This window comes from Trifolium pratense, linkage group LG2 (genome assembly GCF_020283565.1).
Source record: "Trifolium pratense cultivar HEN17-A07 linkage group LG2, ARS_RC_1.1, whole genome shotgun sequence".
In the NCBI taxonomy this organism is placed as follows: domain Eukaryota; kingdom Viridiplantae; phylum Streptophyta; class Magnoliopsida; order Fabales; family Fabaceae; genus Trifolium; species Trifolium pratense.
In genome coordinates, this window is record NC_060060.1 from 61,404,652 (window position 1) to 61,432,322 (window position 27,671).

At 31.6% G+C, this 27,671-nt stretch overlaps 3 protein-coding genes across 3 annotated transcripts; all 3 read right to left on the reverse strand.

Annotated features, from left to right (window-relative positions):
- Positions 1–3,065: 3,065 nt before the first annotated feature.
- LOC123909387 (UDP-sugar pyrophospharylase) lies at positions 3,066–13,386 on the reverse strand. Its single transcript, XM_045960221.1, has 16 exons — positions 12,978–13,386; positions 12,773–12,889; positions 12,114–12,254; positions 11,007–11,097; positions 10,268–10,395; positions 10,112–10,183; positions 9,951–10,015; positions 9,613–9,673; positions 9,412–9,529; positions 8,339–8,463; positions 8,008–8,084; positions 7,589–7,694; positions 7,344–7,403; positions 6,774–6,854; positions 5,644–5,883; positions 3,066–3,581 (listed from the first exon to the last, which is right to left on the reverse strand). The coding sequence occupies exons 1-16, from the start codon at positions 13,134–13,136 to the stop codon at positions 3,411–3,413; spliced, it is 1,812 nt and encodes a 603-aa protein (XP_045816177.1). The 5' UTR covers positions 13,137–13,386; the 3' UTR covers positions 3,066–3,410.
- Positions 13,387–16,381: 2,995 nt separating this feature from the next.
- On the reverse strand, positions 16,382–18,385 carry LOC123905163. Its single transcript, XM_045954797.1, has 4 exons — positions 18,325–18,385; positions 18,058–18,158; positions 17,315–17,428; positions 16,382–16,747 (listed from the first exon to the last, which is right to left on the reverse strand). Exons 1-4 carry the CDS (start codon positions 18,383–18,385, stop codon positions 16,454–16,456), a joined length of 570 nt encoding a protein of 189 aa, XP_045810753.1. The 3' UTR covers positions 16,382–16,453.
- Positions 18,386–21,045: 2,660 nt separating this feature from the next.
- On the reverse strand, positions 21,046–23,831 carry LOC123909388 (39S ribosomal protein L47, mitochondrial-like). The gene is made up of 4 exons (XM_045960222.1): positions 23,549–23,831; positions 21,931–22,083; positions 21,662–21,819; positions 21,046–21,444 (listed from the first exon to the last, which is right to left on the reverse strand). Exons 2-4 carry the CDS (start codon positions 22,079–22,081, stop codon positions 21,337–21,339), a joined length of 417 nt encoding a protein of 138 aa, XP_045816178.1. The 5' UTR covers positions 22,082–22,083; positions 23,549–23,831; the 3' UTR covers positions 21,046–21,336.
- Positions 23,832–27,671: the final 3,840 nt, after the last annotated feature.

The window sequence follows — 27,671 nt, forward strand, 5'->3', positions numbered from 1 at the left end:
TATTCGCTCTCGATCATAATTGTGGGAAATTGAACGGTGATTCTCACCATCAAGTTCAGCGTCAATCACTACTGAACCAACTAACAATTGTTTCGATCAGCCAATTTAATTAATGCACAAAACTCATTTCAAATGAGATCCTTAACATGTATTCTTAAAATACATCTTAAGAACCGAGTAATAATAGTAGAAAAATACTACTTCGGTCCTTATTATAAGAAGAAATTTATTTTTTAGATTCATAGAATGTTGGATGTATCTGGTCCATATTATTGACTAGATACATCCAACATTCTATGAATCTAAAAAGTAAACTTCTTCTTATAATAAGGACCCGAGGGAGTATACAGTATTTTCGAAGCACTAATTAAACATTCTAATAAGAAAATTTTATATTGAACTTTGTGCATTTAATATCTTGAAAATATAAAATGTTATCTTTCTAATATTAACTATTCTACTTAAAATCAGTAGCTCTTGTCGCCCTCAAAATTTTTAAACATTGGTCTCATATAAACACAGGATCTCACGATTATATGTGAATTTAATTTCAGTGAATTATCACCTAATTTAAAAAAAAAATCAAACATTGATGCACATTAGATCACACCGAACACTTGCCACCCTAGCAATGACTAAAACATTTTATATGAACATTTATATTTAGATGACAATTTAAGGTTTGAAACCGTTAGGATCACTTCATTGTATAGGCTTAGATTGTGTTTGTTGAAGTAAGCCAGAGTTAGCTTGGCCTGCAAGGCAACTGAGTTGCAAGCTCTATGCGCGCGCGTGTGCCTTGGCTTGGCCTGCAGTTTTACAGATTAGTTGCTTGTTACATAGTTAGTTACTTGTATTGTGTGTTGGCCTATATAAGGGGCTTGTATTGTGATGAATTAGCTAATGAAGCACGATTATTGCTTAACAATTGGTATCAGAGCCTGGTTTCGATCCAAAAATCCTTTCTTCGTCTAATAACCGTAGTTAGTTACACAAAGAACCAGAATTAGTTACACAAGAAAACTCAGAAGCTTCTGATTCAAGTTTCCATGGCTGAATCAAGCAATTACATGCAGCCTTCCATCCCAAGATTCGATGGATTTTATGATCATTGGGTCATGCTTATGGAGAACTTGCCGCGTTCCAAGGAATTTTGGGATCTGATTGAGAATGAAGTTACAGTCGCACCTGCTAATGCAACCCATGAGCAATTGAAAGCAGCTGAAGATAGTAGATTGAAAGATCTGAAAGCCAAGAACTATCTTTTTCAAGCAATTGATAGAACAATTCTTGAAACAATTCTTTCTAAAGATACTGCCAAAGAAATTTGGGATTCTATGCGCCAAAAGTATCAAGGCTCATCGAAAGTGAAGAGAGCACAGTTGCAGGCCTTGAGGAAGGAATATGAGACTCTGAACATGAAGATTGGTGAATCAATCGAGGATTACTTCTGCAGAACATTGACAATTGCTAACAAGATGAAGATGCATGGTGAAATCATGACACAAGGTAACATAGTTGAGAAAATCTTGCGTTCTTTTCAGGTATCTAAGAGGAACAACTAGCTATGACTTATGGTATGAAAGAGGCAAAGGGAGTGAACTAGTTGGATGGTCTGACTCTGACTATGCAGGTGACATTGATGATAGAAGAAGCACATCAGGATATGTGTTCATGATTGGTTCAAAAGCAATTTCATGATGATCAAAGAAGCAACCAATAGTTACTCTATCTACCACTGAGGCTGAGTTCATTGCTGCAGCTAGCAGTGTTTGTCAAGGCATATGGTTGTCCAGAATTTTGGCTCAAATTGATTCAAGAGAAAGCAGATGCATTACCATCTATTGTGATAACAGTTCATCAATTAAACTGTCAAAAAACCCTGTGATGCATGGTAGAAGCAAACACATTGATGTCAGGTTCCATTTCTTGAGAGATTTGACTAAGGAAGGAGTTGTTCAGTTGATTCACTGCTCATCCTTTGAGCAAGTAGCAGACATTATGACCAAGGCCTTGAGTTTTGAAAGCTTCAGCAGGAATAGAGACAAGTTGGGTTTGTGTAAATTGGAATCTGTAAATTGATCTTAATAGAGTTCAATTTAGGGGAGTATGTGTTAGGATCACTTCATTGTATATGCTAAGTAGGCTTAGATTGTGTTTGTTGAAGTAAGTCAGAGTTAGCTTGGCATGCAAGGCAACTGAGCTGCAAGCTCTATGCGCGCGCGTGTGCCTTGGCTTGGCCTGCAGTTTTACAGATTAGTTGCTTGTTACATAGTTAGTTACTTGTATTGTGTGTTGGCCTATATAAGGGGCTTGTATTGTGATGAATTAGCTAATGAAGCACGATTATTGCTTAACAGAAACAAACATATAAACCAACACCAATCATGTGCCTTTTTCATCGATAGGAAGAGGAGTGCTAGCAACACACTCTAACACACTCTCTTCCATTGGTTAAAATTTGTATGGGTCCATAAAAGTTATATGGGTCCACATTTTTTTAATCAAACTTTGTATCATTAAGTTTACAACACTCGCTAATATTCCCCTTTAGTGGTATGTTAATCAAGTGGTTTGAACACAAATGATTTAATAATTCAGTCACTTTTGATTACATTTAGCTAAAAAGTTGAATATACTACGACAAAATATTCATATATGTAGCATTTTCTTGTCTTCTAAAATTATTTTTGCACCAACAAAAACAAACAACTTCTCTCTTCGACCAATCACACCGTTAAAAAGAAATAGGACAAGAGGGCAGTGTGGTTGTGTGAGAGAGATAAAAAAAAAAAATTCTAAGAGGGAGGCCGTTAGGCCGGAGAGAGATAAAATTTATTCATTGATTTATGAGAGAAGACTAATGAGTGCGCAATCATAATTCTATGACCACATACAATAACATGTATCTCAGGCGTCTAATCAAGATTGGACAATCCAAAATATAAAGCATGTTTCAAGCTCAATTTTTAAATTAAAAAATAAATCAAAATCTGCTTTAGAATCTATATTATCCGATCTTGATCGAACAATCGAGATGTATGTCACACTACACCTAATCCAAATCCACAAAAGGCATTCTCATATATGTGACAATGATGTTTAAATTTCTAGGTCACCAACATAAAGGGGGCTCAGATCATTTACACCTTGAATGCAACAAAATTTCCCTAATCAAAGTGGAGATAATCTTATGAACAAAGTAATACTAATACAGTTACTCCACTCAGAAACCTAGGTGGGAGGGTGCCATTATGCAAGAAACTCTTCAAAACTTTAATGTCACTACTTAAAACATTATTTATTACTAAAAAGGCATTCTCCCAACCCAATTTATAGCTCAACATACAAGTGAATAAAGAATAGATAATGAAACAAGAGCTAAATATTCTTTGCACAAATGCAACACTTCAAGCCTTTTTGAACTGAAATTTGCCCGGCTCAGAGTATTTCTCTTCCACTTGTTCAACTTTGTTAAATTTAAAACCCCTGATTCTCAATACTTCAGGTTCTGAGGAATCTTTGTAGTCAACTGGTTCAATAGTCCAACCTTTGTTCTGAACTGAACCACCCACATTTACCTGCATAAAAAGAAATATTAAAAATCCCCTCATTAATTTAAAACATTCAATCAAACATAGCCATGTGCATTAAGTCAATAGGAAAAGTTGCAAACAAATAGGAAAAGTTTCAAGCTTCAATTACTTTATGAAGAGATAGTGGTGGGGCGCAGTAATAAAAGTAGTAATTAAAAATATGAAGGAATATATATAGCATGTGCAATCCTTATTAGGAATTTAGTATTTAAAGAGTAAAAGGAAAAAATAGTCATTTTAGTCCCTGAATGTGCAATCCGCTGTCATTCTGGTCCCTAACTGAAGAAAAACTACAAAATAGTCTCTGACTCTACAATCCGTTAGTCATTTTGGTCCCTGGTGTTAAAAATGACCGTTAACTTTACAAAAAAACTGATGTGGCATTTTTTCGAGGACACGTGGCACGCTGAGTAGACCTTAGTTGGACAAGTGGCCTGATGATATGGCCAGGGACCAAAATGACAAAAAAAAATTCATTTCTTCATCTCCTTCTTCTCAATCTTCTTGATCTTCTTCATACATTCATGAATAAAATCCAGAATTTTAAATCCAATGTTTTAATCAAAATTTCAACAAAGCTTCTTCATACATGTATTCTGGGTATTTCCAAAGGATCTAAGATTAAAGTTTCTATTTCTCCACGAATTTCTCTTCTGGGTATGTAAAAAATACTTGAGCTTCAATTCAATATATTCATTCATCACAGATGAAGTTTTTTGTTGCTATTGTTTTAATAGAAAGAAGAAAAAAAAAAAATTACTTTAGGGTTAAATATATAGATTTGTGTGGCTGGAAATTTTTTTTTGGACTGAATTGGTTTGGTGGTGTTGTGTTTCACTGATAGTTTGATTTGTGCAACCCATTATTTGATCTTAATTGCTTGATTGACTTCCTTTTGAAGAAGGAAGATGTGATATTGATGATTGAGTTCTTGTTATTTATCTTAAGAATTTTGTTGAAGAATTTTGATTGAGGTCTTGTGATAATTTTGTTTAAAGTTATGAGTTTTATTGATGAAATATATGAAGAAGATGAGGAAGAATGAGAGGAAGAAGATGAAGAAATAAAAAAAAATATTGTCATTTTGGTCCCAGGACATATCATCATGCCACTTATCCAACTAAGCCTACTCAGCGTGCCACGTGTCCCCAAAAACTGCCACATCAGTTTTTTTTTGTAAAGTTAACTGCTATTTTTAACGTCAGGGACCAAAGTGAATAATGAATTGCAGAATCAGGGACTATTTTGTAGTTTTTCTTCAATCAGGGACTAGAATGACAGCAAGTTGCACAGTCAGGGACTAAAATGACTGTTTCCCCAATAATTTGTTTATCAAGTTGTGTATTTTATTAGAAGTTCTGCAGTTGCCATGTACTTTAAGTTCTCGATATATGTGCACCTCAGAGTATTTTTAAAATGATAATTGCTATTCGAAAAATGTTTTTGTCCAAATCCAATATCACGAAAACCATACATAGTTTGGATGATAACCTATTCAGAAAAGTTGATAACATCACTGAGGAGTATGGGCGGTTTAGGAAATAAGACTAACACTATTTGATGTCTTACGTCAAGTTATAACTATTCCTAATAGGGTCAGAATCAAATGACACAAACTAGTTTGACACCAAATGTTACACCTCTCAGTAACGTTTTAACCGATATAAATTTTATAAAATCCACTGTTGGATTGAAAGTTTATATCATATAGATCATTTATGTAAAACTTCAGACAAATCCAAAATCATTTGATATGTTATTGAGATACATCAAAATTAACGGTTTGCGTCTTTTTTTATATGACGTTAATCTTTATGTGTCGCAATACCATATCAAATGATTTTGGATTTGTTTGAAACTTTACACAAATGATCTATATGATATAAACTTTCAATTCAACGGTGAATTTTATAAAATTTATATCGGTTAAAACATTATTGAGAGGTGTAACATTTGGTATCAAACTAGTTGGTGTCATTTGATATGCAAATGCAACAAAACACTCAGCATGCTAAAATACTGATAAACTGTATTGTCATTGCCATACCTCTGCATCATTGGCCGATTCTATGATAAGAGCCCCATCTAAGGAAAGATTTTCAATGAAAACTTTTTGACCCTTGATTGCGAGTGTAGACCTCTGAGAAATGGAGCAATTTCCACTAACTTTGCTCTTGATTAAAGAAAAAGTCAGACCCCATTTTGGCTTCCATGTGACACGGGGCCAAACTTCAACCTCTTGACCATTGAAAACCTGCAATACTGGATCTGGTACTTGGAAACCAGCCTGGAAGGAAAAAAATAACGCAGAGAATTTGTTACAATCTGAACTGTCAATTCAATTATGGTTTTAGCAATTAGCATCTAGGTAGTCAGGACAAAAGCACAAAATACATGAGAATGTGCCGATAGATACACAGTGCAGGAATTCCAAAAAGAATCTAAAACAACGAAGATTCTTAATGGTCAATATCCCGTATGTTCCTGACGTGAATTAGGTCCTGCGATAGACAAGTTACCCTTCGCCAAACCTCTCTTAATGGTCTGATCTATAATTTAACTTTCCTTCGTCTCTTGCCAGTTGCCACATTTAACTATTGGACTATTCTCCTTACAGTGTTTCTATAGGTCTTCTTTGTACATGTCCAAATCATCTAATGCAAGATTATAGCATCCTCTCTACTATGAGGGTAATCTCAAATTTCTCCCAAATAATTCCATTTCTATTCCTATCTTATTTTGTATGACCACTCATTCATGGTAACGTACTCATCTTTCTGACATTAAGTTTAATTTCTAGTTACTTGTTTACCACGCAACAGGAAGCTCTATGCAACATCGCAGGTTTTATAGCAGTGTAATAATTTATTTTTACTCTTTTTATCACATTACACTCAAAACATTCCTGCATTTCATCCGTTCAATTTAGATCTTATGATCGACATCGCTCTCTATCTCTCTGTTATTTTGTATGATGGACTCGGCACACTTAAAACATGAATTGAAATTCTATCGCAAATATTTTCACATTACCTAAAAATAAATCACAAATATCAACAAAACTAATTCGTGCGGAAAGAACATAAAATAATTTAAAGAAAATAACATCGAAGTAATAAAATTAACACCTGTGTCATTCAAGACTTACACGTTACAAGGGTAAAATCACGAAATTACCTTTTTGAGAATAATGCTATTTGCACGATAGATGGCCATTTCTCCAGAGGTAGCACTATGGTATGGATTTCCTTTTGGCACCTTCAGACAAAAAAAAGTACACGCAATTATCCATCTTGAAAACCTTTAAGCAGGTTAAGGGCCTATTTGGTTTTTGTTTCCATTATCTGATTTCATTTCTTGTTTTCAACTTTAGTTACAAAAATGCCCCCTTTTCAGTGTATTTCACACTGACAACAATTAATTGTTTTCAATATTTCTTTTACCAAACTTTGAATATAGGAAACAAAGCTGCAATTTTATAGTTTAAGAAAAAATGAAAATGAAACAAATAATAAGTGAGACCTAAGATACCATTGCTCAAAGGTCAACCTTTTATACAACAAAAAATTCAATTTGAATACAAAATTTTAAATATCACAAACTTGTGGTAAGACCTTTCCAATTTACTTCAATTCAATACTGCATACACTTTACTAGGAAATCAAGCACTCCCACTATTTCCTTTTACCTTCTTTCGTTTCTACACGTATGAACTTTTTGCATTAGAAATTATAATGTATGTAGTACCTTAGCAGCATCCTCAGCATTATTCTTCACAGGTGCATAAGCAAACCATGTTTCCATCACCTACACAGTTACATAGGATCAGTCAGGTAGCACCAAAAATAAAAACAAAACACCCACAAAGTGACATCACAATATGAACTGACTCCATCTATGACTGAAAATATAATCTTGAAGGATGGCAAAGCCAAACTTGATAACCATTGATTAGCTCAAATTTAGGTACTGCTCTCAAATAGATAATATACCGTGAACCCAACCCTGGCAGTTGGGGGCAATGTTTTTGGATAGTCTTGCATCATACATTCAAGTCGAGTTGAAGATTTAAATGCAGTTTTGCTGGCATCTTTGTACCTGTAGAGAGTAAATATAACATTGTGGATGTAATATATCAGGAAAAAAATAATAATATAGTGAGAGAAAATTATGTCAACATAGATTTTTCCTCATGTTGTTCATGAAAACTTTCTGATGAAATATTGCTAGTTCAAGAACAAACTAATTGGAATAGCTCACATGTAAAGAATAACATCGATCATCTATCTAGAAAAAAAATGGTAAAGCAAAGTCTGATGTAACAACAAAGCATAGTTGAAGCATGCTACACCAAAGTGATGAAGTAAAATACTAATAATATTGTATAGTGATTATTTGAAAGAAGCATTACTTTGGGTTAACAAACTCCTGTATGGCACCTCCTGTTTTTGCGAGCTCTTCCATGTAAGGACCAAGTTCTAAAATCAACTGGCAGAAAAAGTAAGATATCGTCACTAAGTAATCATGGCATAATCATGATACAATTCAACTGTAGAAGGATATGATGTTAAGCCACGGTTTTCAGAGTTTGATATATCTAGTATTCAAATCCCAAAACATGATGCATCATGATCTGAGAGCTAACACCATATAACATGATAACAATGCAGATAAGCATACTATCAAATCAGCCCAACAATAGACGGGACGATAACATTGAGATAAGTATGAAAAATGATTACTTGGTTTATATTTCCTGGAAATGGGGAGAAACCGGTCTCACTGTTGACATCACCATCAGGGTATCCACTTGCTCTCAGAAGTGGATCTAGCTGATTGTACTCCACGTTTATCACCATAGACCTCCCTGTTATTTTAATGAGCGTGTGCTAAAATATTAATTCAGGAAAATCCATAAAAATGAGATTGACGTAATGAAGTCGAGAGATATATTATTTCTATAATATAATGTTAATAAATTTGAATAAAACCTCCATGCATGTAATATTATAATTTCAATCAAATGTCCAAGATTTCAAATTGTGATCTCACACCAAATACTTTTTCTGAAAAAAAAAAGGATCTACCCTAGCAACTATTTACTGGTAGCATTTTAGTTCTCAAGAAAATAAGAACAGAGAGTGGTAGAAACACAATTGAGGGGATGAAAAAGCTACATGGCTCATTTAGCTGTCAAAGATTTACAATTATGACTTGTATTAGTTCAAGTGAATAGTTTGAAGATCAACATCAAAATTGTTTCAGCATTATACCTTCTATTATGCATCATGCAAGTTTATTATTCTCATCCACAATTAAATAAGGGTTAAATATGTTTTTGGTCCCTATAGTTTTCCAGAATTTTCGTTTCAGTCCCTGAAGATTATTTTCACACTTTTTAGTCCCTGAAGTTTTTTCCGTCAAGGTTTTTAGTCCCTACTTTTAATCAAACTATTGCATACTTTCACATTTTTGAATGATCTTTTATATTCATGTTTATAATATTATAAGAACATCTCCGATAAAAATTTAGATTTTTTTAACATAAGATGAATTATTTATGAATTTTTATGGGCAAAAAACTAAAAAATTCATATTTAATTCATCTCTTGTTAAAAAAATTTAAACTTTTGTAAGATAGATTCATATAATGTACTAAACATGACCGCAGAAAAAAAATTTAAAATTTCGAATGATATGCATGGGCTGAATGAAAAGTAAGGACTAAAAACATATTTAACCCTTAAAATAACATATGCGACTCCAAACTCAGTAATAATTTCTTTGTCGATGAGGGATGAAACAATCAACTTACCATCAGAATGGGTGAGCCTGGTAATTCCACCAATAGCTTCTTTTGCTTTCCGAGGTACTGCAAGAGAATTGACCTGGTACTGTTTGGTAGAACTGACACCCAGTGCTGATGGAATTGCCTAAATCCACAAATTTCTAGAAAATAAATACTAAAAATATACCGATGGATTAGTTAAAAGTATGAAATGCTAAAGCAACTAACCTTGAAGAGAAGTCCATTTGTATCTTGGAAAAAGAGAACCCATTTCAACCCAGCATCATGCCTAACAAAATATAGATTCATCAAATCAAATTTATGATCAATGCATATCAACAAAAAACAAAGAGCCATTTTCTCTACTTAATTCTTGGGATTTTAGAAGACAATCTTATCAATTTATAAAATTGGCATCCGATAATTTTAGTTTTATGTAAGCTTTTTGTGCCCAAATATGCTCAGAAATTATTAAGTTACTGAGGAATATGTATTTATCAATAAAAATGAAATTGAAGACATACAAACAGGTCTTATAAAAGATCAATAAACTGTTTGAGTCATACCATACTTTCAGAATACCGCTGGAATGAAGAAGTGAATGCACATCACCATGCCCATGAGGTTTTGTCTACCCAAAGAGAAATCGTTAATAGAACGCACTTTGTTTGAAAATCCAATATATAAGGTTAATAGAACACATTTCGTTCTCTGCCTCCAACAATACCTGAATTCTGTATCTGTTTTTTGGATCCAATGCAAGCCTGGCATCATTATCATCTAAGCATGCAACTTTTTCCTAAATCATGTTCAAATTTAATAGTTTAATAATTAAAAAACTGAAAGCCAGTTTTAACTTTCTACAAGACATTAAAAAATGTACCTGCTTTAAAAGTGTCACTTGTGTGGGTTTCATGCCAAAGTAAGAATTTGATTCTAATAGTTCTAAGGTACGCCCGTGGGTGTCATCAGATGTCATAATAACAAATGGAATTTGTGCCTTGCTTTCGCCTGAATGTTGAAAAGCACACTCATTACTAGAAAATACTTTGAAATATTATAGTTAATAAATATCATAGTTAATATTAATAACCACAAGAGAATAGGCTACTGTTTGAAAGAAAGGAAGAAAAATAAACTCCAAAAGTAGTTTTTCTTTCTCTAGTGTGGAAATATTTTTTGGAAAGCGTTATATCAGAAGTAAAAAAGGCATTTTGCCTAAATTCCTATATTTGGTGTCACAGTCAACTGTTACAACTCTTTTTAGGAGGGAAAGATGACATACATGTCATTTTAAGAATATTTTCACATAACACGTAAATTTCTGTAAAAATACTCGGATGAAAATACTTTTTAAGAAAAAATATTTCACCAGAAATGTTTTCTAGGGAGTTATTTTCTACTGATTTTTGTTTCTTCCAAAATCAAGTCATTCTCCTTAAAAATTATATCATATAGTAAAAGTTATGTTCCATCATAAAATAGGCCCTCAGTAATGTAAATTGGGTATAATTTAAACAGGCCGTCAACACAAGTTTCTCAAAGTCTTTTGTTTTATCACATTCGCAACAAAATTAGATGGATAAATATGACTCTATATTGAGAAGAAAATTAGGACTGACCTTCTGAGCTTGCTTCTTGAAGTGCCAATATGGATTCAATGTAATGTTGTAAGAAACATGTCCCTGTAGTTGTTTCTGCTGGAAGAGCAACCTAAAACAAGAATAGCAGAAGCTATGGTTAAGAATTAGTATTTAATCCTTTCTCATGTCAGAATTGTCCATACACAACAAACACGTGGCACAAAAAAGCCGTTTATAAAGTACCAAACTAGAGCTAAAGCTATGAAAAAGTATTAGTCCTTATGTTTCAGTATTAGAGATTGAAGTTTGAACTAAGTTGCTTAGACATACTTGCATCTACATGCATACCTTACACTACTTTGTTTTGGAAGCAGGAGAAAGGAGAAGATTCTATTTGTGGAAATAAGATAAATATCGTAAGTGACAGAATAAATAGTCCTCCAAGCAAATTACAAAAAAAATACAACACAGAATTTAAAGAGAAAAATAACGACCCCAAAATTAAAACAGACCAGAGCTACATTAAAATCAATATTAAGTTATCCTTGTAAACATCAAAAGAGCTTTGTTGTGATTTGTGATGGGGCGATTCACAGAAATTATTAAAATTATTTTGAAATATTAATTTACATGAGAATAAAACCCTCCAATTCAAATTTCAAAGTAAGATTTGTAGTGGCAGATGAGAGGGTACTCAACATCAAGAAAATGAAATGTTTATTCATGAATAAATTTAAAGAACTGGTACTCCGAACGAATCTACGGTATACTTAGATATGGATTGTTTAAAAGAATCATCCCAGTCTAAGCACATGGCTTCTTCAACAGATAATTTAGTTAATGACAAATTTGCCAATGCGTTTGGAGTTAGGTTCCTCGTCACAATCTTTATTTAATCAAGATCCACCAAAAACTTCCTAATGTACTTGGCATTTAATTTGATTTTGCTCCTTCAGTAATTTATTTTAAGCTCTGCAGCTACTTGAAAATTTTGGTTTTCATAGTACTCAAGATTTCAAGTTGATAAGATCACCAAACACCATAAAATGGATGTTGATTGATTTTGACAAAAGAACAACCATCTTTATACATACAAGATGCCATCATCACAAAGAATGACAGAGCGATAATATTGATAAGTTATACCTTAATCCCATTGTATCCTAGACGCTCCCCAAGACCGCCAGCAACAAGAACAAATGCAGCTCTTTTAGCTTCACGCACACCTGCTTCCTCAAATTTGATGAAGTTCTCATCACCAAATGCCAATGTCTCACCAGTTGGAACCTGAAAAATCATTACTGTTACTAAACAGTGTTTCTTTTAAAAAAAAATAAAAAATAAACAGTCTTACATAGGCTTTGTTTGGAAAAAACATAGTGGATAGCTAATAACTAGCTTATAGTGGATGAGCCTATAGCTTGTAGCGAATAAACATAGCTAATCAAATCTGTAGTGTTTGGTAAAATTGGCGGTTGAACTAGCTTATCAATATGAAATGACATAAAGGGCCTGTTTGGATTAACTTATATTTTTAGCTTACGAAAAATAGCTTATGCAAATAAATGAGTTTTTATGTTAATTCATAAGTTCTCGCTAGTAAAAATTGTATCTTCATAAGCTATTATTTCACAAAATACCTCAACAAACTTATAAATAATACATAAAAGCTTATTTATTCGTATAAGTTATTTTGAATAAGCACAAACAAAAAATTCAAATTCGATAGCATGACTATACATATAGATATAAATATAGAATTCCAATACACAATGTTGAAAATATAATAATAAAATGTGACTTACGGAAGGAGTGAAACCATCAAAAGGGTTAGTTCCAGCTTTAGAATCAGCCAAGAGTCGTTTAGCGTTTTTGATATATGCAACCAAACCACCAGGGTAACTAGAATCAAGAAGAACAAGCTAACAAAAAGGCAGTGTCGTTTAGATAATAATAATAATAATAATAATAATAATAATGAGATCTATAATTGAATGGATGAAAGGAAACCTGATCGAAGAATGCTTTCTTCTCGGCGTCGTCGACGCCGGGAGCAGGCCAATTGTTAAACAGATGGGATTGGCCATTATCCAATAGAGTCTTGACCAAGTCTTGCTGTTGAGGCGAGAGAAGGTTGAAATTGTCGCCGAGGGAAGAAGAAGAAGCCATGGAAGAGAGTGAGAGTGGAGAAGAAGAAACAGAAGAGAAGAGACAAGAACGTGAAATTGAAATTGAAATGAAATGAATTATTAGGTTGGATCTGATTTTGATTGTTAAGGTAAGTTTTGAAATTGAATTATTTGAGTTTCAGAATTGAACAACAACATCTCAATCTCAATCTCAGTCACTACCTGAAGGCACGGTTCACCTTTAGTTTGTTAACCGGGGCCCATATCACACACGTGGCAAAGTTTTAATTATTTTATTAAAATTTTTGTAATGATGATGATGATTTAACTTATTTTAAAGGTTTAATTAATTTGAATCATTGTCCCTATCTTTTTTTCTCTTATCTCCTAAGTTCTAACCCTAGCCGTCACCTTTTTTCTTCTTCTTAGTTTATCAAAGAGGAGTGATTTCAGGTCAAATCTTGACCTAAAATCACCCCTCCAAATTGTTTTTTCTTTCTCGTTATTAAATAAGTGTGATTTTTCACATATTTGTTTGGTTTTGTGTTATTTGTTATCTCGTCCTTGTGCGGTGTATTCTGTTGTGCCGTCTCTGTGCGGTGTATTTTGTTTTCCCGTCTTTGTGCGGTGTTCATTTGTTTCAGGTTGAAGAATTAGATCCGATCAAGTACAAATCTATCCAATGTCGACTTTTATGTTATCAACGCTGCAGATCTGGAGGCATGGACATTCCAGACACTTCAATATAGTCATATATGTAGGCTTATGTAATTTGCCGTTTATGCTATTAACATGGATGCTGTGAGTTTGTTTGCAGATTCATCCTTTTTGTTTTTAGCAAATTTGAATTTGTATTACATCGATGTACTCTATCAGTTTGAATGAATAAATATCCTTTATTTTTAGTCAAAAAAAAAATTTAATTTGAATCATTAGTAGTATGTTAGTCTATACGAGATTATTTGTTTTGATATTATTTACGTGTTTATTTTTTGATATATTATTTGAGTAATTTGATTTAAAATTTTATGATAAAATTTAGATAGGTTTTGCATTATACTAGTCCCACACCCGTGCGATGCACGGGTATTATGAGGTATTTTATATTGTAATGTTGAAAAATCATTCGTATAAATTGAAACAATAAGTATTATGAAAATTATAATAATAACATCAACAACAACAAAATAATAATAATAAAAAAGTGATGTAAATATAAGATAGATATTAAAGATGTGTTTATACATTTCGAAAAGATTACAATGGATCATATTGCATCTACCAAAATAAGTTGGTAATCCATAAATTGTCATGTCGCTATGAAAACTGTTTGTGGTCATACTCATACACTGTGCATTTGATTCTTAATTGGACACTATAATTCAATATATAGTATAAAAGATTAATTAATGCGTATAATTTAGTAAAACCTATTATTATTAGTTGAGTGAGTGTATAATGAAAAGTCATAGGTATATAAATGTAGGCATATGAAAAAGTGTATAGAGATGACAATGATGTAAGTAGAAGTGATGTGGCATTATTGAGTGGTTTAATTGTATATTAGTGACTGACCTGGATTAGGGTTAGATTAGTGGTTGCACAACTATCTAGGAATTATATATATAGATGTTTATACATTTAAAAAACTTATTTATACATCACATTTGAAGTTACTTTGTTATCTTCTTAATTAACATTGATTAGCAATATCTTTAACTCATTCTTCAAAATAACTATGGAAATGAAAACATATAATTGACCATGGAAAACAATCGATGCTGAAACATAAGTTTTTATTTAATTATATTATAAATCTCATTGGAGGATTCTGAGTTGGATAAACTACTTCATTATCTCTTACCAAAAAACTACTGTATTATCGAATTTAACATTTATATTAATTTGAAACTTATTGGAGCAAAGATAAACCAACTTAACTCATACTCAAATATCGAATATGATAAAAATCATACAGGGCATAACAACCATTAGTAAAATTTATTTTATCTATTTTTTTTACTAACATTAGAAAGTAGTCCTGACAATCGACCAACTCCTTATATTTATAAAGATTAGACAAAAGATTATTAGCAAAAACATTAATTTTTTTGAAAAAAAGACAATAAAATACACAAAATAATAAAATGAACAAAAAAATTTAAAATGAATAATAACCCAAAATAATAATAATAATAATAATAATAATAATTATTATTATTATTATTATTATTATTATTATTATTATTATTATTATTATTATTATTATAATAATTATTATTATTATTATTATTATTATTATAATTAGTACCCCACATTAAATGGATGTAAGTGGATGATGTGGCTAAATGAAAGGTTTTCATTGGTTTGTGGATTAGGGTTTAGATAGGCAATTCCACAACTATCTAGGATTTATATATATAGATAAGTTTAACGATGTTACACGATAGGGCGAAATGAAGAATAGTATTTCGCTTCCCGTTTTACACTATTAGAAAATAGATTATTTCTCTCATCTTCATATAATGGTCCTATAAATATAAAACAACTATAAACTCGATTCTCAAATGAAAATTTAATTAGTGAATGAATATTTTTTTTATAGAAAAAAAAAGTGTACCTTATTATGTAAGAATAAGGTAAGATTACTCCGTCTGAGAAAAAAAAATTGATTTATGAAATAATTGATGTATTTGTTTCATTTTTTATACCAAATACATCAATTATTCAATAAATTTAAAAAAATTATTATATTAAGAACTAAAAAAGTTCTTTTATTAAGTATGGTCGAGAATGGGTCTGCAATCAAACTCGAAACTGAAATAACCACCAATATTTGAAAGTATTCGGCCAGGTGCAAGTCGAGTCTCGAGTCAACAATTGTGAAAAAATTGTCATGAAATATATACGGACGGATTTGAATCTCTAAAAGTCTATCTCTTAGTAATTGAAACGGACCGAACAATCACTAAGATATAAATTAATTTTTTTTCTTTGGTTTCGAACACCTCTTTTCTCTCTTAATCTGTTATACTTTTCACTTTGTTATTTTTATTCATCTTTGGTAGATGAAGGAAATGTAATATTTTAAGAGCTTAAGCTTGTAATATGTTGATAATAAAGTGGATGCAAAAAATACTCTAATATTATTTTAGTTTCTGGAGCTTCTGAACATTGAAAGATGTGTTTTACAAAATGTTAATTCGTTTTAAAATAATTTGATTACAATTTAATCATTTATATATATTTTTCTAATTGTTGATAAAAAAAAATATCAAAGCTGTAGTATATCTCCAAATATTACACCTTATCAAAAACAAAGTCTCCAAATATTACAAAGAGACCATTTCACATCTTTCACAAGATATTGAAGTTCTTATGCAAACAACTAAATTGGCACTGAAATTCCAAAACCAAAAAAATCAATTTTAAAACGAATGTTCCAGCTAGTACTCTTGAAATAAGGGAGCAAAAAGTTGCAAAATACCAATTGATTATACTGGTAAATGCATTCCATGAATCTCTCTCTTTTTTACCAGATCTCTTAGAGCTCAAAAAATCAAGAATCCTTGCTGCATATTTCTCCTGGTTGTCATCATTTGAGTTTGGAATTTTTTTAAGTTTACAATACAGTACAGCAAAAATAACAACCTGCATCAAATGAAAAATGTAGTATTTAGTAATGACACTCTTTGGCTTAAGCTTATTGAGGATGAACAACACCAAAGTTCATTAACCTACGTAGGATCGGTAGGCTGGTTGAGAATCGTAAGATCGGGATCGTAGCTCGGTTCGAGAGAATTTCACGGTTTGATTAAGAATGGTACACTGGGTGAAAAGCGTGAGAAAAGATTGCAAAGACTGAGGTCATAGAGGGAAAAAGGCAGCAGAGTGATGGTTACGGATGCATGCTAGTGTTAGGATTAAAGAGGCTATGGTGCAAGAAATCCTGAGCAAGATCCATAGGCTGCAGAGGGAATCCTCGGGAGTAAAGTGCAGTGTCGCAATCAATTCGGAGAGCAAAAAAGTCATGCGAGGATACTCATCATCAGAAACAAGCAAGGACCAATGGAGAAAGACCGAGATGCCAACCATTGCCGATCCAGAACGCATACAATATGTTTCTGGAAACAGGGATGTACATAAAATTCCCATCAAATGTGACAAAGTTGGCTAGAAATCTGATGATAATAATTGTATAAATCCAAATATATATACCTCTGAATCCAAAAAGTATAAGCAATCATCAGTAGAATGGTAATAAGAACCAGCTGGACGCCTTAATTTAGCAGATTCAAAATCACCATCCTCAAATCTTGGGGAAGAGCCAATCTGAAGAAGACACATGAAAGTATAAATGTAACGTATTAGTTTCATTATTTTCTCTAGATAACAATAATTGAAAAAGAGAAAGGTTAATTCATTTTATCATGATGATAAGGAAATGCATATAAGGTCAAAAAGGTCCAACAGTGAAGTGCAAAAGAAAGGACACTTCAAAATACATGAACTAAAGTATGTATATGTCTTCAAATAAATATTAGCAAACAATATGGCAGCAACACGGCAGTTAATTAGAATGGAACACTAATATTCCAAAATGGTTACATAGGTGTCAAACACTTCGAAGCAAGATAATTAAAAACCAAACCGGATATTGAATTGGTACTGGTTCAAGTCTTCAAGATTCTAAGGTCCAACTGGGATCCTACCGGTAGTAAAAAAATATGTTTAATTTTTTAATGTGTAATATATAAAGCAATAATAAACAAAACTGTTTTAGCCTTAGCCTAAACACACATACATTTTACTGGGAGGTGTTCACAGCTTGACACTGATGTCAGTCTTACTATCACTAGACAGAATGGAAAAATAAGCTAATAATTTATAAAGAATCTGGAATAATCAATTAGTAATTAATAACTTATAAATGATCTGGAATAATTAATAAGTATACGTACACAGTTCATAATCTTCCCATTGTCATCACATACAATAATCCTATGATGATTGCAATCAGAAATGAAGAGACGATTATGATCTTCATCTGCAGAGACACAACCTATAAAATAGGACAACGATATAGAAATATTAAATTAGTTAAAAAAAGAACCAGAAACAGAACCATGAAATATAATTTATTATTTCTTAAATATCCTAATGATTTATTCAAATAAAACATTTTCATACATCAGTGTTGAGAAATTGCATCATTCTGAATGTGATACTGCTAGTGAGTGGGATGAAAACAAAATTAGAAAAAAGTGCAACTCTAGAACTGCAAACCATAATGACAGAGGCTACTTCTCGTATTTTTCTACATAAATAAAATTGGCTTAATTAGTAAAATAATCCCTTAAAACATTTTTGGTTTTATATTGGTTTCTTAGAGAAAAAAAAATTCGAATAGGTCCCTTAAAGACATATCCGTTAATCAGTGAAAAGCAAAAAAAAAAAAGATTGATTTTTTTTTTGTAGAAAAATTCCCCCTATTTTCTAATAATGCTTGCAAAGGGTACAGAGAAATGCCAATTCAACTATTACGAAGTCTCAAATAAAAACCAGAATTCGTTCAAGCATATTTGATAAATCAGTGAACCAAGAAAAAAGAAAAATCCATCGAAAAGATGAACCGGAAAGCAAAATAAAAAAAAAGTCTTTGGGAATTTGAAAAAGTCTCAGGTTTTCGAGATATTTTATAAGTCCTGAGAAATCTCAATTAAATAAAAGTGGATTTCATTGTCTTGAAAAAAATTTCTTGATTATCTTAATTAAATACCATAAGATTTATTTTGATTTTATAAAAGTTTGATTGAATAACACAAGATTTTTTTAACAGAAAAAAGTCTTTTAAATTTTTTTGAAATTCTAATCCAATACACCCTGTTAGTTTAATCAAAGCAAAGAGGAAGGTATTCGGAATATAAAAAAAAAGGAAGGTATACAAGTTTGTTTCACAATACTTCAATGAAACACCGTCTATGACATGATGGAATGGCAATTGAAGTTTAAAGGGAGAGTTCGACCCAAACGATTAGTATATTGACTTCTTTTTTCGAGCTCGCAAATTTTGCACGTAGGATGTGAGTGTGTAAATAGTAAGAATTGGGAAAAAAATAGTTCGCATCCTAAAATGCGAACTAGTTCGTATTCTATGGTGTGAACGTTATAAAATTTAATAGGCAAAATTACACTAGAGGTCATTTATCTTATTTATTTGTAACATATTGGTCCTTTATCTTTTTTTTGTCCCAAATTGGTCCTTTATCTTTATGATTATGCACATATTAATCCTTTTTTTCATTTTTTAATAAAAATATGATAATGTGTCTAGCCACGTAGGATAATGTTATTTCTTCAATAATTTTTTTAATGAAAATTTAAAAATTCCAGAAATCATATGAAGATTCATCATTGTTCATCATCTTCTTCATCATATTCATCCTCATTTTCATTACACTTTAACAAAAACACCCAAGTACGCCTCAAAATTATATAAATTTATGTGTTTTGTTTACCTCAATTTTTTTTTAACTCCAAAATCAAATTCCCCAATTCTTATTAAACCCTAAATTACCAAATAAAAATATGAGATGATAAATATGAGTTTTCATCGACCCAAAAAATCTTAAAATTGAAATCAACCCAAAATATGTTCTGGGTTTTAACACTTCCAATTCTCACCGTGTTTTCTACTACGATGTTGCTTTATTCCTATCAAATCTCACAAAGCTTGGATTTTTATTTACCACCAATTTTAAAGAACCACCCTTAAAATTAAATCAAGAAAAAAATGAAGAACAAAACTTTAAAGAAATTGTGGAAAAGAGCTTTAAAGAAATCAAGAAAAAAAAAATGAAGAACAGAACTTTAAAGAACACAACTGTTTTGCTCGTGGAACAGTTGGTGAGGGAAAAAGAAACATGAGGTAAATATAACACAGATCTGATTTGGTAAATTAGGATTTAATAAGAATTGGGAATTTTGATTTTGGAGTTTAAAAAAAAATTGAGGTAAACATAACACATAGATTTATACAATTTTGAGGTGTATTTTGGTGTTTTTGTTAAAGTGTAATGAAAAAGAGGATGATTATGATGAAGAAGATGATGAACAATGATGAATCTTCATATGATTTCTGAAATTTTCATTAAAAAATTATTGAAGAAATAAGATTATCCTATGGGGCTGGACACATCATCATATTTTTATTAAAAAATGATCAATATGTGCATAATTATAAAGATAAAGGACCAATTTGGGACAAAAAAAAGATAAAGGATCAATCTGTTACAAATAAATAAGATAAAGGATTTCTACTGTAATTTTGCAAATCTAATATTTTTGTAGTTTTCACCCTTCATTCTTCGCTACTTAAGTAGTGAACTCAATTTGCATCTTAGGATGCAAACTGTTTTTTTTTCCTCAGATTTTGCGCCCCCTGAGTTCGCTACTTCAACAGGCGCCTCCTGAGTTCACTACTTCAGCAAGCGCCTCCTGAGTTCGCTACTTCAGCGGTAATGTAGCAGTGATGTAGAATGTATTACGTACCTGTTCGGAGAAAGTGATAAAGACCCAAAACCCAAAATTTGTACCACAAGTAGTTTTTGCATGAAATCATATATTTATACACACAACATTTAAGGATAGAAAAAAAGTAATCCAAAGGTTGATATGAAAAAGTTGTTTTTAAATCTAATAGGACAATAAAAATTAATTAAAATTGTAACTATAATGATAAGATTATTTTGAAACAATATTTTATATGCTAAAGGGACAAATATTTTGAAATAGAGAGTACTGATTTTTATATCACAGCACACTAACTCTTTGTTCACAAATAACAAGTTCCCATAACAATTCCACCCATTTAAGTTCCAAGTGATGAGTAAGAAGCTTATTATCTATAACAACCCTGCCTTCTCTGTTTCTTTAACAGTCTCACAAAGTTTAAGTTAATGTTATGCTGGTGAACATTCTGCAGATGGGGTTCAATTTATCACAATGGTAATGTTCGTGGTAAAAACATTATTGCTGTTGGCTGGGAACAGTAAATATTTCAGCTAAGATTGACTCTCAGGGCAAACAAAACAAATTTAGAAATCTAAACAGGCAAAACTTAAATAAATCATGTATTTGAACACAGTGCCTTGGTCAGCAATTTTCTAACATCCATGAAAGTAGATGTCCTATTCTTAGGGCATACCCAACAATGCAACGGAAACATATCAGTTAAGTCATCAAAGAGTATTTATCATTTTCTTCATCTCCGCAGACCTCCTAGGATCTGGTTCATCAATTGCTCTCTCAGTAAGCACGTGCTTGATGCGGCACATTGACTTTCTCACCTGATTTCACATAAATTAAATGGACAAAAATCATTGATAGCCATGCACGTTTTTTCCCCTACCCATACAAAGTTTAACATTCCACATTCATTTTCTCTCACATGTTCAATACCAAACAATGAAAAAAGCACCACCACTGTGATTAAACTCCCACATAACTAAGGGTAATAAATACAGAACATGTAAAGCAGACCAGGTGTAAAAAGTGAAGAAATACCTTCGGTAAGCGCTCTGGGTTAGGAAAACGCAAGTTCTGAGCATGAAGCATTTGACGTTGAGTCATCAACATGTTCTTTTCCTTTAACAACACGTACCACAACTTTTGAAGGTCATCCCAAGATTTCAGACGCAATTCAGAAGCCTTCCAACTCCGACCTAACAACAATGGTAAAATAATAACCAAACAAAGCCACTATTTATACTTGGAAAATCAGTGAGATTTTTAATTCCTGTTCTGAATAAAAAGAACAGGTGCATATTTCATACCATAGACAACTGGTTTCTCATTATCAAGGTCCCTATCACCCTCAAAGAACTCCTGAAGAGGGTTTCTAGTAGCACCAGCTGTAGCGGAATAATGTTTTGATCTGGCAGCAGCAGCAAAGAATGTTCGTCCAAATGCTCTTGCCAAAAACATGGCTGCAATGAAAATCAGACAGATTGATTATAGAAATGTAAGAAAGAAACTAGAAAACACAACCAATTTTATTCAAATAAAATATTTTCATACATCAGTAGTGTTGACTTTTCTAATGATGTATCTATCAGCAATTGAGAAATTGCATCATTCTGAATGTGACACTGCTAGTGAGTGGGATGAAAAGAAATTTAGAAAAAAGTGCAACTCTAGAACCGCAAACCGTAACGACAGAGGCTACTTCTCATATTTTTCTACAGCCACACACATGTAGGGATTGAATTGGGTTTTATAGTCAGAGACTCGGTATTGGTCAGCCACCCCACTCAGCTCTAGCACACGAGTCAAGGCCAAAAAACACACAGGGCCTTGTAAATTAGGAGCAGGCCAGAACTAATGAAGAAATGAAACTCTAAACTTGAGAAAGGCAAACATAAAAACTTCATACCAATCACCTAGGTATCATTACTTTGTAACTAGTTCAGTACTATATCAGTACATAACCCTATGACTCAATATGTCACCTATTTATATACATCCAGCAAAGACAGCTTATTCAGAAAAGTCAGAAGCTGATTGTGAGACAGCATACCAAAATGAGCGATAAACTATTTATTGTAGATAATGATCAATTGCAACCATGGTTGGCAGGCAATCGGGGGGCCACAATTGTTTATCCTTTGTCAGTTATTTGTGCCTTAATGATAATAGTATCATTTAATTTGCAGAAAATATTCAAATACTCATTAGAGTAATGTGGACATGTCTTAAAAATCAAACAAGAGAAGCATTTCTACCATTCTTAAAAAATACAGAAGTAACAAATACTGTAGACTAGTTGCTCCTCTGAATACATGAAGTTATCTATTAACTAGCTGGTACTATTTTGCTTTCCAAGTATTTGGATATCCAATTTAGCTAAAACCAATATATAGATAGTATTGTTCCTAGAGATTGCTAAAACCAATATATCCTATTCCTAAAGGTGCATCTCTTGAATAAACATGAGCAGTGTATGAAAAGTTCAATTAAAACTACTAACTTTAGTTAGATATTAGAAGCAAACAATGTAACTATAATACATTGTTTCATATCCAACCCTGCCATGACACCAACACGTTTCATATTCTACGTTGATTCATGTGTAGCATAAGGGTTGATTTGGAGTTTTTAGTCCCTATAAAATCAACACTGATCAGCATCAGTCCTTAAATATTGAAAAAGAAACAACATTAGGACCAACATTCCTAATTTTCAATCCTGAAAAAGAAACAACAAATTGAACTACTACTATACAAAAACTCAAAACTCAATTGCAAGACCAAGAAAACTACACAAAGGGTATGATCAATTGACTTATGGTACATAACTTGCTATACTTATTCAATCAATCAATCAAAATTGCCAAATCAAAATTTTCCAAAAACCCTAAAACCTAGAAAAATTATAGATTTTGAAAAATTGTACCTGTCTGTCGGAGACAGTGAGAGACAAAAGGGAGAAGGAGATAGAGAAAGCTTATGTGATGGTGGCCAGTGGCGGCGACTGGATTTTCCGGTGAAAGAGCTTTTCGGCTGAGCAGAGAGAGAGAGAAAGGTGGTGCGGTCGAGCAGAGAGAGAGAGATAGGTGGCGGACGGTGGTGAGAGGCGAGTGGTGGTGGTCACTGGTCGAAGCTTTTCTTTATCAGTTTAATTTTCTATACAACTAGCTATACCCGTGCTATCGCACGGGTCGTAATGTTAAGCCGATTTTTTTTTAAGTCACTTTTCGATATCAGATTTAATAAAGAAATTATTTCATTAACACAGTAATTTGATAAAAAGCAGATTTTAATTAAGTAGACATTGATAACATTTTCTTAACATACATTTGCTTGCATAACCTAAAGTAGGTATCAAAATAAACTTACATGAGCACAACTAGGGGTGTACATGGGTTGAGCAAATCCGGTCAACCCAGTCAAACCCACCCAATCCAACCCAAAAAAGTGGGTTGGGTCGGGCAAGTGGGTGGATATGGATTTCAAAAATGAAAAACCCATTAAAAAAGTCGGGTTTCGGGTAAAACCGGACCCAACCCAAAAAACCCACTAACCCACTAGTGATATGTTTCTTGAATTTTTTTTATGTAAATACTAAAGATTTTTTCTTTAGATTATTAAATATTTTTATATTGAAAATGAGTTATATTATTTTTTGCGAAAATCAAAAAGATTGAATAATTTTTATGAATAAATATGATAATTTTTCGCATTATTTTTAAAAAATTGAATAATTTTCATAAACAAATATAGTGATTCATGGTTTAGTCATTTGATATTAAAAAAAGCAAAAAAATCATTTGAATAACACGCTATCCAACCCGTAAATTAGTAGATTTACACAAAAAAATGGGTGATTATTTTTTATAGTGAATAAAAGTTACCCTATTTTTCAAGAAAATACATTGATTGAGTTATTTTTTATGAAAAAATATGATGATTCAACATTTAGATATTTAATATAAAAAAAATAGAAAAATAATTTGGGTAACCCACAACCCAACCCAATCCAACCCGGAAATTAGTAGATTTACCCAACCCGATCCAATGTTATAACGGGTGGTTGTTTTACTAAACCCAACCCGGAGTACCATATGTGGTTTGGGTTTTGGTTTTGGCCAAACCCAACCCAATCCGGCCCACGTACACCCCTAAGCACAACATTGTTGATTAAAATGTCATTGTCAACCAATCCATTACAACTTATATTTTAAACACACGAAACTTGAATTGAATTCCAAATTATAGTCGTCTAAGTACTGAACAATCTAGAGGCAAAATTCAAACTAATAATGACACATTTAGGTTTTGAGCAATAACTAGTTCTTGGTGTACAATATTTTCAAGAAACTTGTCCTCAAATCGTTTAAAATTTTCATGAGCAACAATTTGTTCCCCGTATATAATAGTTAATTAAAAAATTTCATCAACAACAATTTGTTCTTTGTATATAATAGTTAATAATTTTTTTATCAACAACAACATCTTCCCCGTATATTATAGTTAATATACGTTTTTCATAACCAAATACTTTGTTTCTTGTATAATAGTTAATTTAAATTTTTCATCACCAACAATTTGTTTCACGTTACGCCGATATTTTTAGAAGTTACACTTTGCTAATAAAAATTGAAAAAACTATAAATTTATTTAATCAGTATTATGAGTCAGTAGTATAATTTGTCCCATGTATGATTAATTTAAGGCTTAAATAGTCTATTGGTCCCTTAAAAATATTTTAGGTTTCACAATGGTCCCTTAAAGAAAAAAAAGGTCCGGATTGGTCCTTTGAAGAAGAAAAAAGGCCCGTATTGGTCATTTAAAAACATATATGTTTGTCATATTTGTCATTTCCGTTAAATTTTAACTCCAAATATAACAAAAAATTCCAATTGTTAAAATTTTGAAAATTAATAAGGTTTTTGGTGGAACATTTACACTTAATGACATCCACAATTAAGTCAACTAAAACTAACGTTTTTTGTAAAAAATTGACGGAAAGAACCAATGTGAGAAACAGATGTTTCCGGACCTTTTTTTCTTTAAGGGACCATTGTGAAACTTAAAATGTCTTTAAGGGGCCAATAGACTAATTAAGCCTTAATTTAATATATATGATAGTTATTTTGAAATTATTATTAGTTTTATGAATGAGTAATATAATTTGTCCAATATATATATATATATATGATGATATATTTTCTTCCAATATATACTTTATTTAGTATATTATAGTTATGTGTTTCCCGTATTAGTTCATTATAAATTATAGATAAATGTTTCTTGTATTTAAAAAATTTATCACTTTTTTTAAGCAAATTTTTTTTATCACTTATTTATTACAAATATTTCCCGTGTATAAATTAATAATATTACTTTGTCCCTTGTTTAATTTTTTGAATAATAGTATATTTTTAGTCTATGATTTATTTTCTTAAAAATACAAAAATAATTTTTTACTTATTTAAAAATACTAAAATAGGTTTTTACCTATCAATTAAAAAAAATTATTTTGTAAAAAGATAATTAAAGTGAAGTCCAATTATTTGATGAGAAGAGACCAATTTTGCAGCCCAAGCCCAAAAATTCATTACCCAACACAAACCTTTATTATTATTATTATTATTATTATTATTATTATTATTATTATTATTATTATTATTATTATTATTATTATTATTATTAGGACAAAACTTATGTGCAGTTCCATAAGTCTTGTTTTTACTGTTATCCAATGTAAACATAACACGTGTATTTTTTGTTCTTTATCATTTAACCCTTAAAGTTGAAGAACTCACGTCGTCAAAACCCATCATCACTATTGTTGCTCATCTCTGCTTTTACAGCTCTGCCACCAACGCTCACACAGTCTCACACAATCTCTACCGCCGTCGACGCATCTCCACCGTCGTCCTCATCAAATGCTTTAAAAAATCACCTATTGAGCTTTCCTTCAATGTATAAGGTAAAATTCGTATTAGCCCCAAAATTAATTTCAGAAACTTGCATAATCAAAATTGGGGATTTGTGGTAACGGGATGCCATGGGTTTCATAACAAAGAAAACAAAGTTGTAAAACCTGAGTAGTCAATATTTCTTGATATAAAAAATGGTGGTGGGAGTTCAGTTGAGAGTTTTTGTACCCAATGATCCTTTCACTCACCCTGTTCCAAGTTCTACTTTCTCGGATTATTTTTCTTTCAGACTTGTTCCAATTTTGGTGTTAATTGATTGGAATTTGGAATGATTTGGTGAAGTTTTTTATTTTTATTTTTTTTAAAAAAACGAACGTGTTGAGTGGAACACGTTAGAGAAGACGGAAAACGTTAATTTATTTTAAGTGGAATCCAGGTGTTATAATTTAATTGGAAAACAGCAAAAACAGGATGTATGGAACTTTATATAAGTTTTGTCCTTATTATTACTAGTGGCCAGACGGACACGTTCCGTGCCCGTCTGTGTGGCCCAATTTTATGAAAATAAAATGTGTTAAAAAATGTAAATGATTTGATGAAAATAAAAAAGTATAGAAGTTACTTTTTGTTTGAGAGAAGAAATTACTAAAATAAAAGTTAAAAAAATGTGGAAGTTAAGAAGAAATAAAAATAAAATAAAAAAACTGTTATGGGTATTATGGGAATTACAAAAAAAAGGCTACACCAAAATTTGAGTATTCCCTTTATTATTAGTAAGTATAGAAGTATAGATTATTATTACTCCCTCCGGTCCTTTTTATAAGGAACAATTTGGGAAAAAAAATTTGGTCCTTTTTATAAGAAACAATAATTAAATTTATTCTTACAATTCGATTTTTACCCTTATTAAATTGTATCCATTCCAAAATTATGCATTAATTAGAGTGATATATTCCTAAGGATAAATTAATACACCAAGGTTAGTTTTGGAATAGATTGTAAAATTTTAGAATTTTATAAAGAAAGATAAGGTTTCTTGGTATGTGTGTTTTTTCCAAATTGTTCCTTATAATAAGGACCGGAGGGAGTATTATTATTATTAAACTTTTTCTTTTGTTTGTGAATTTTGACAGA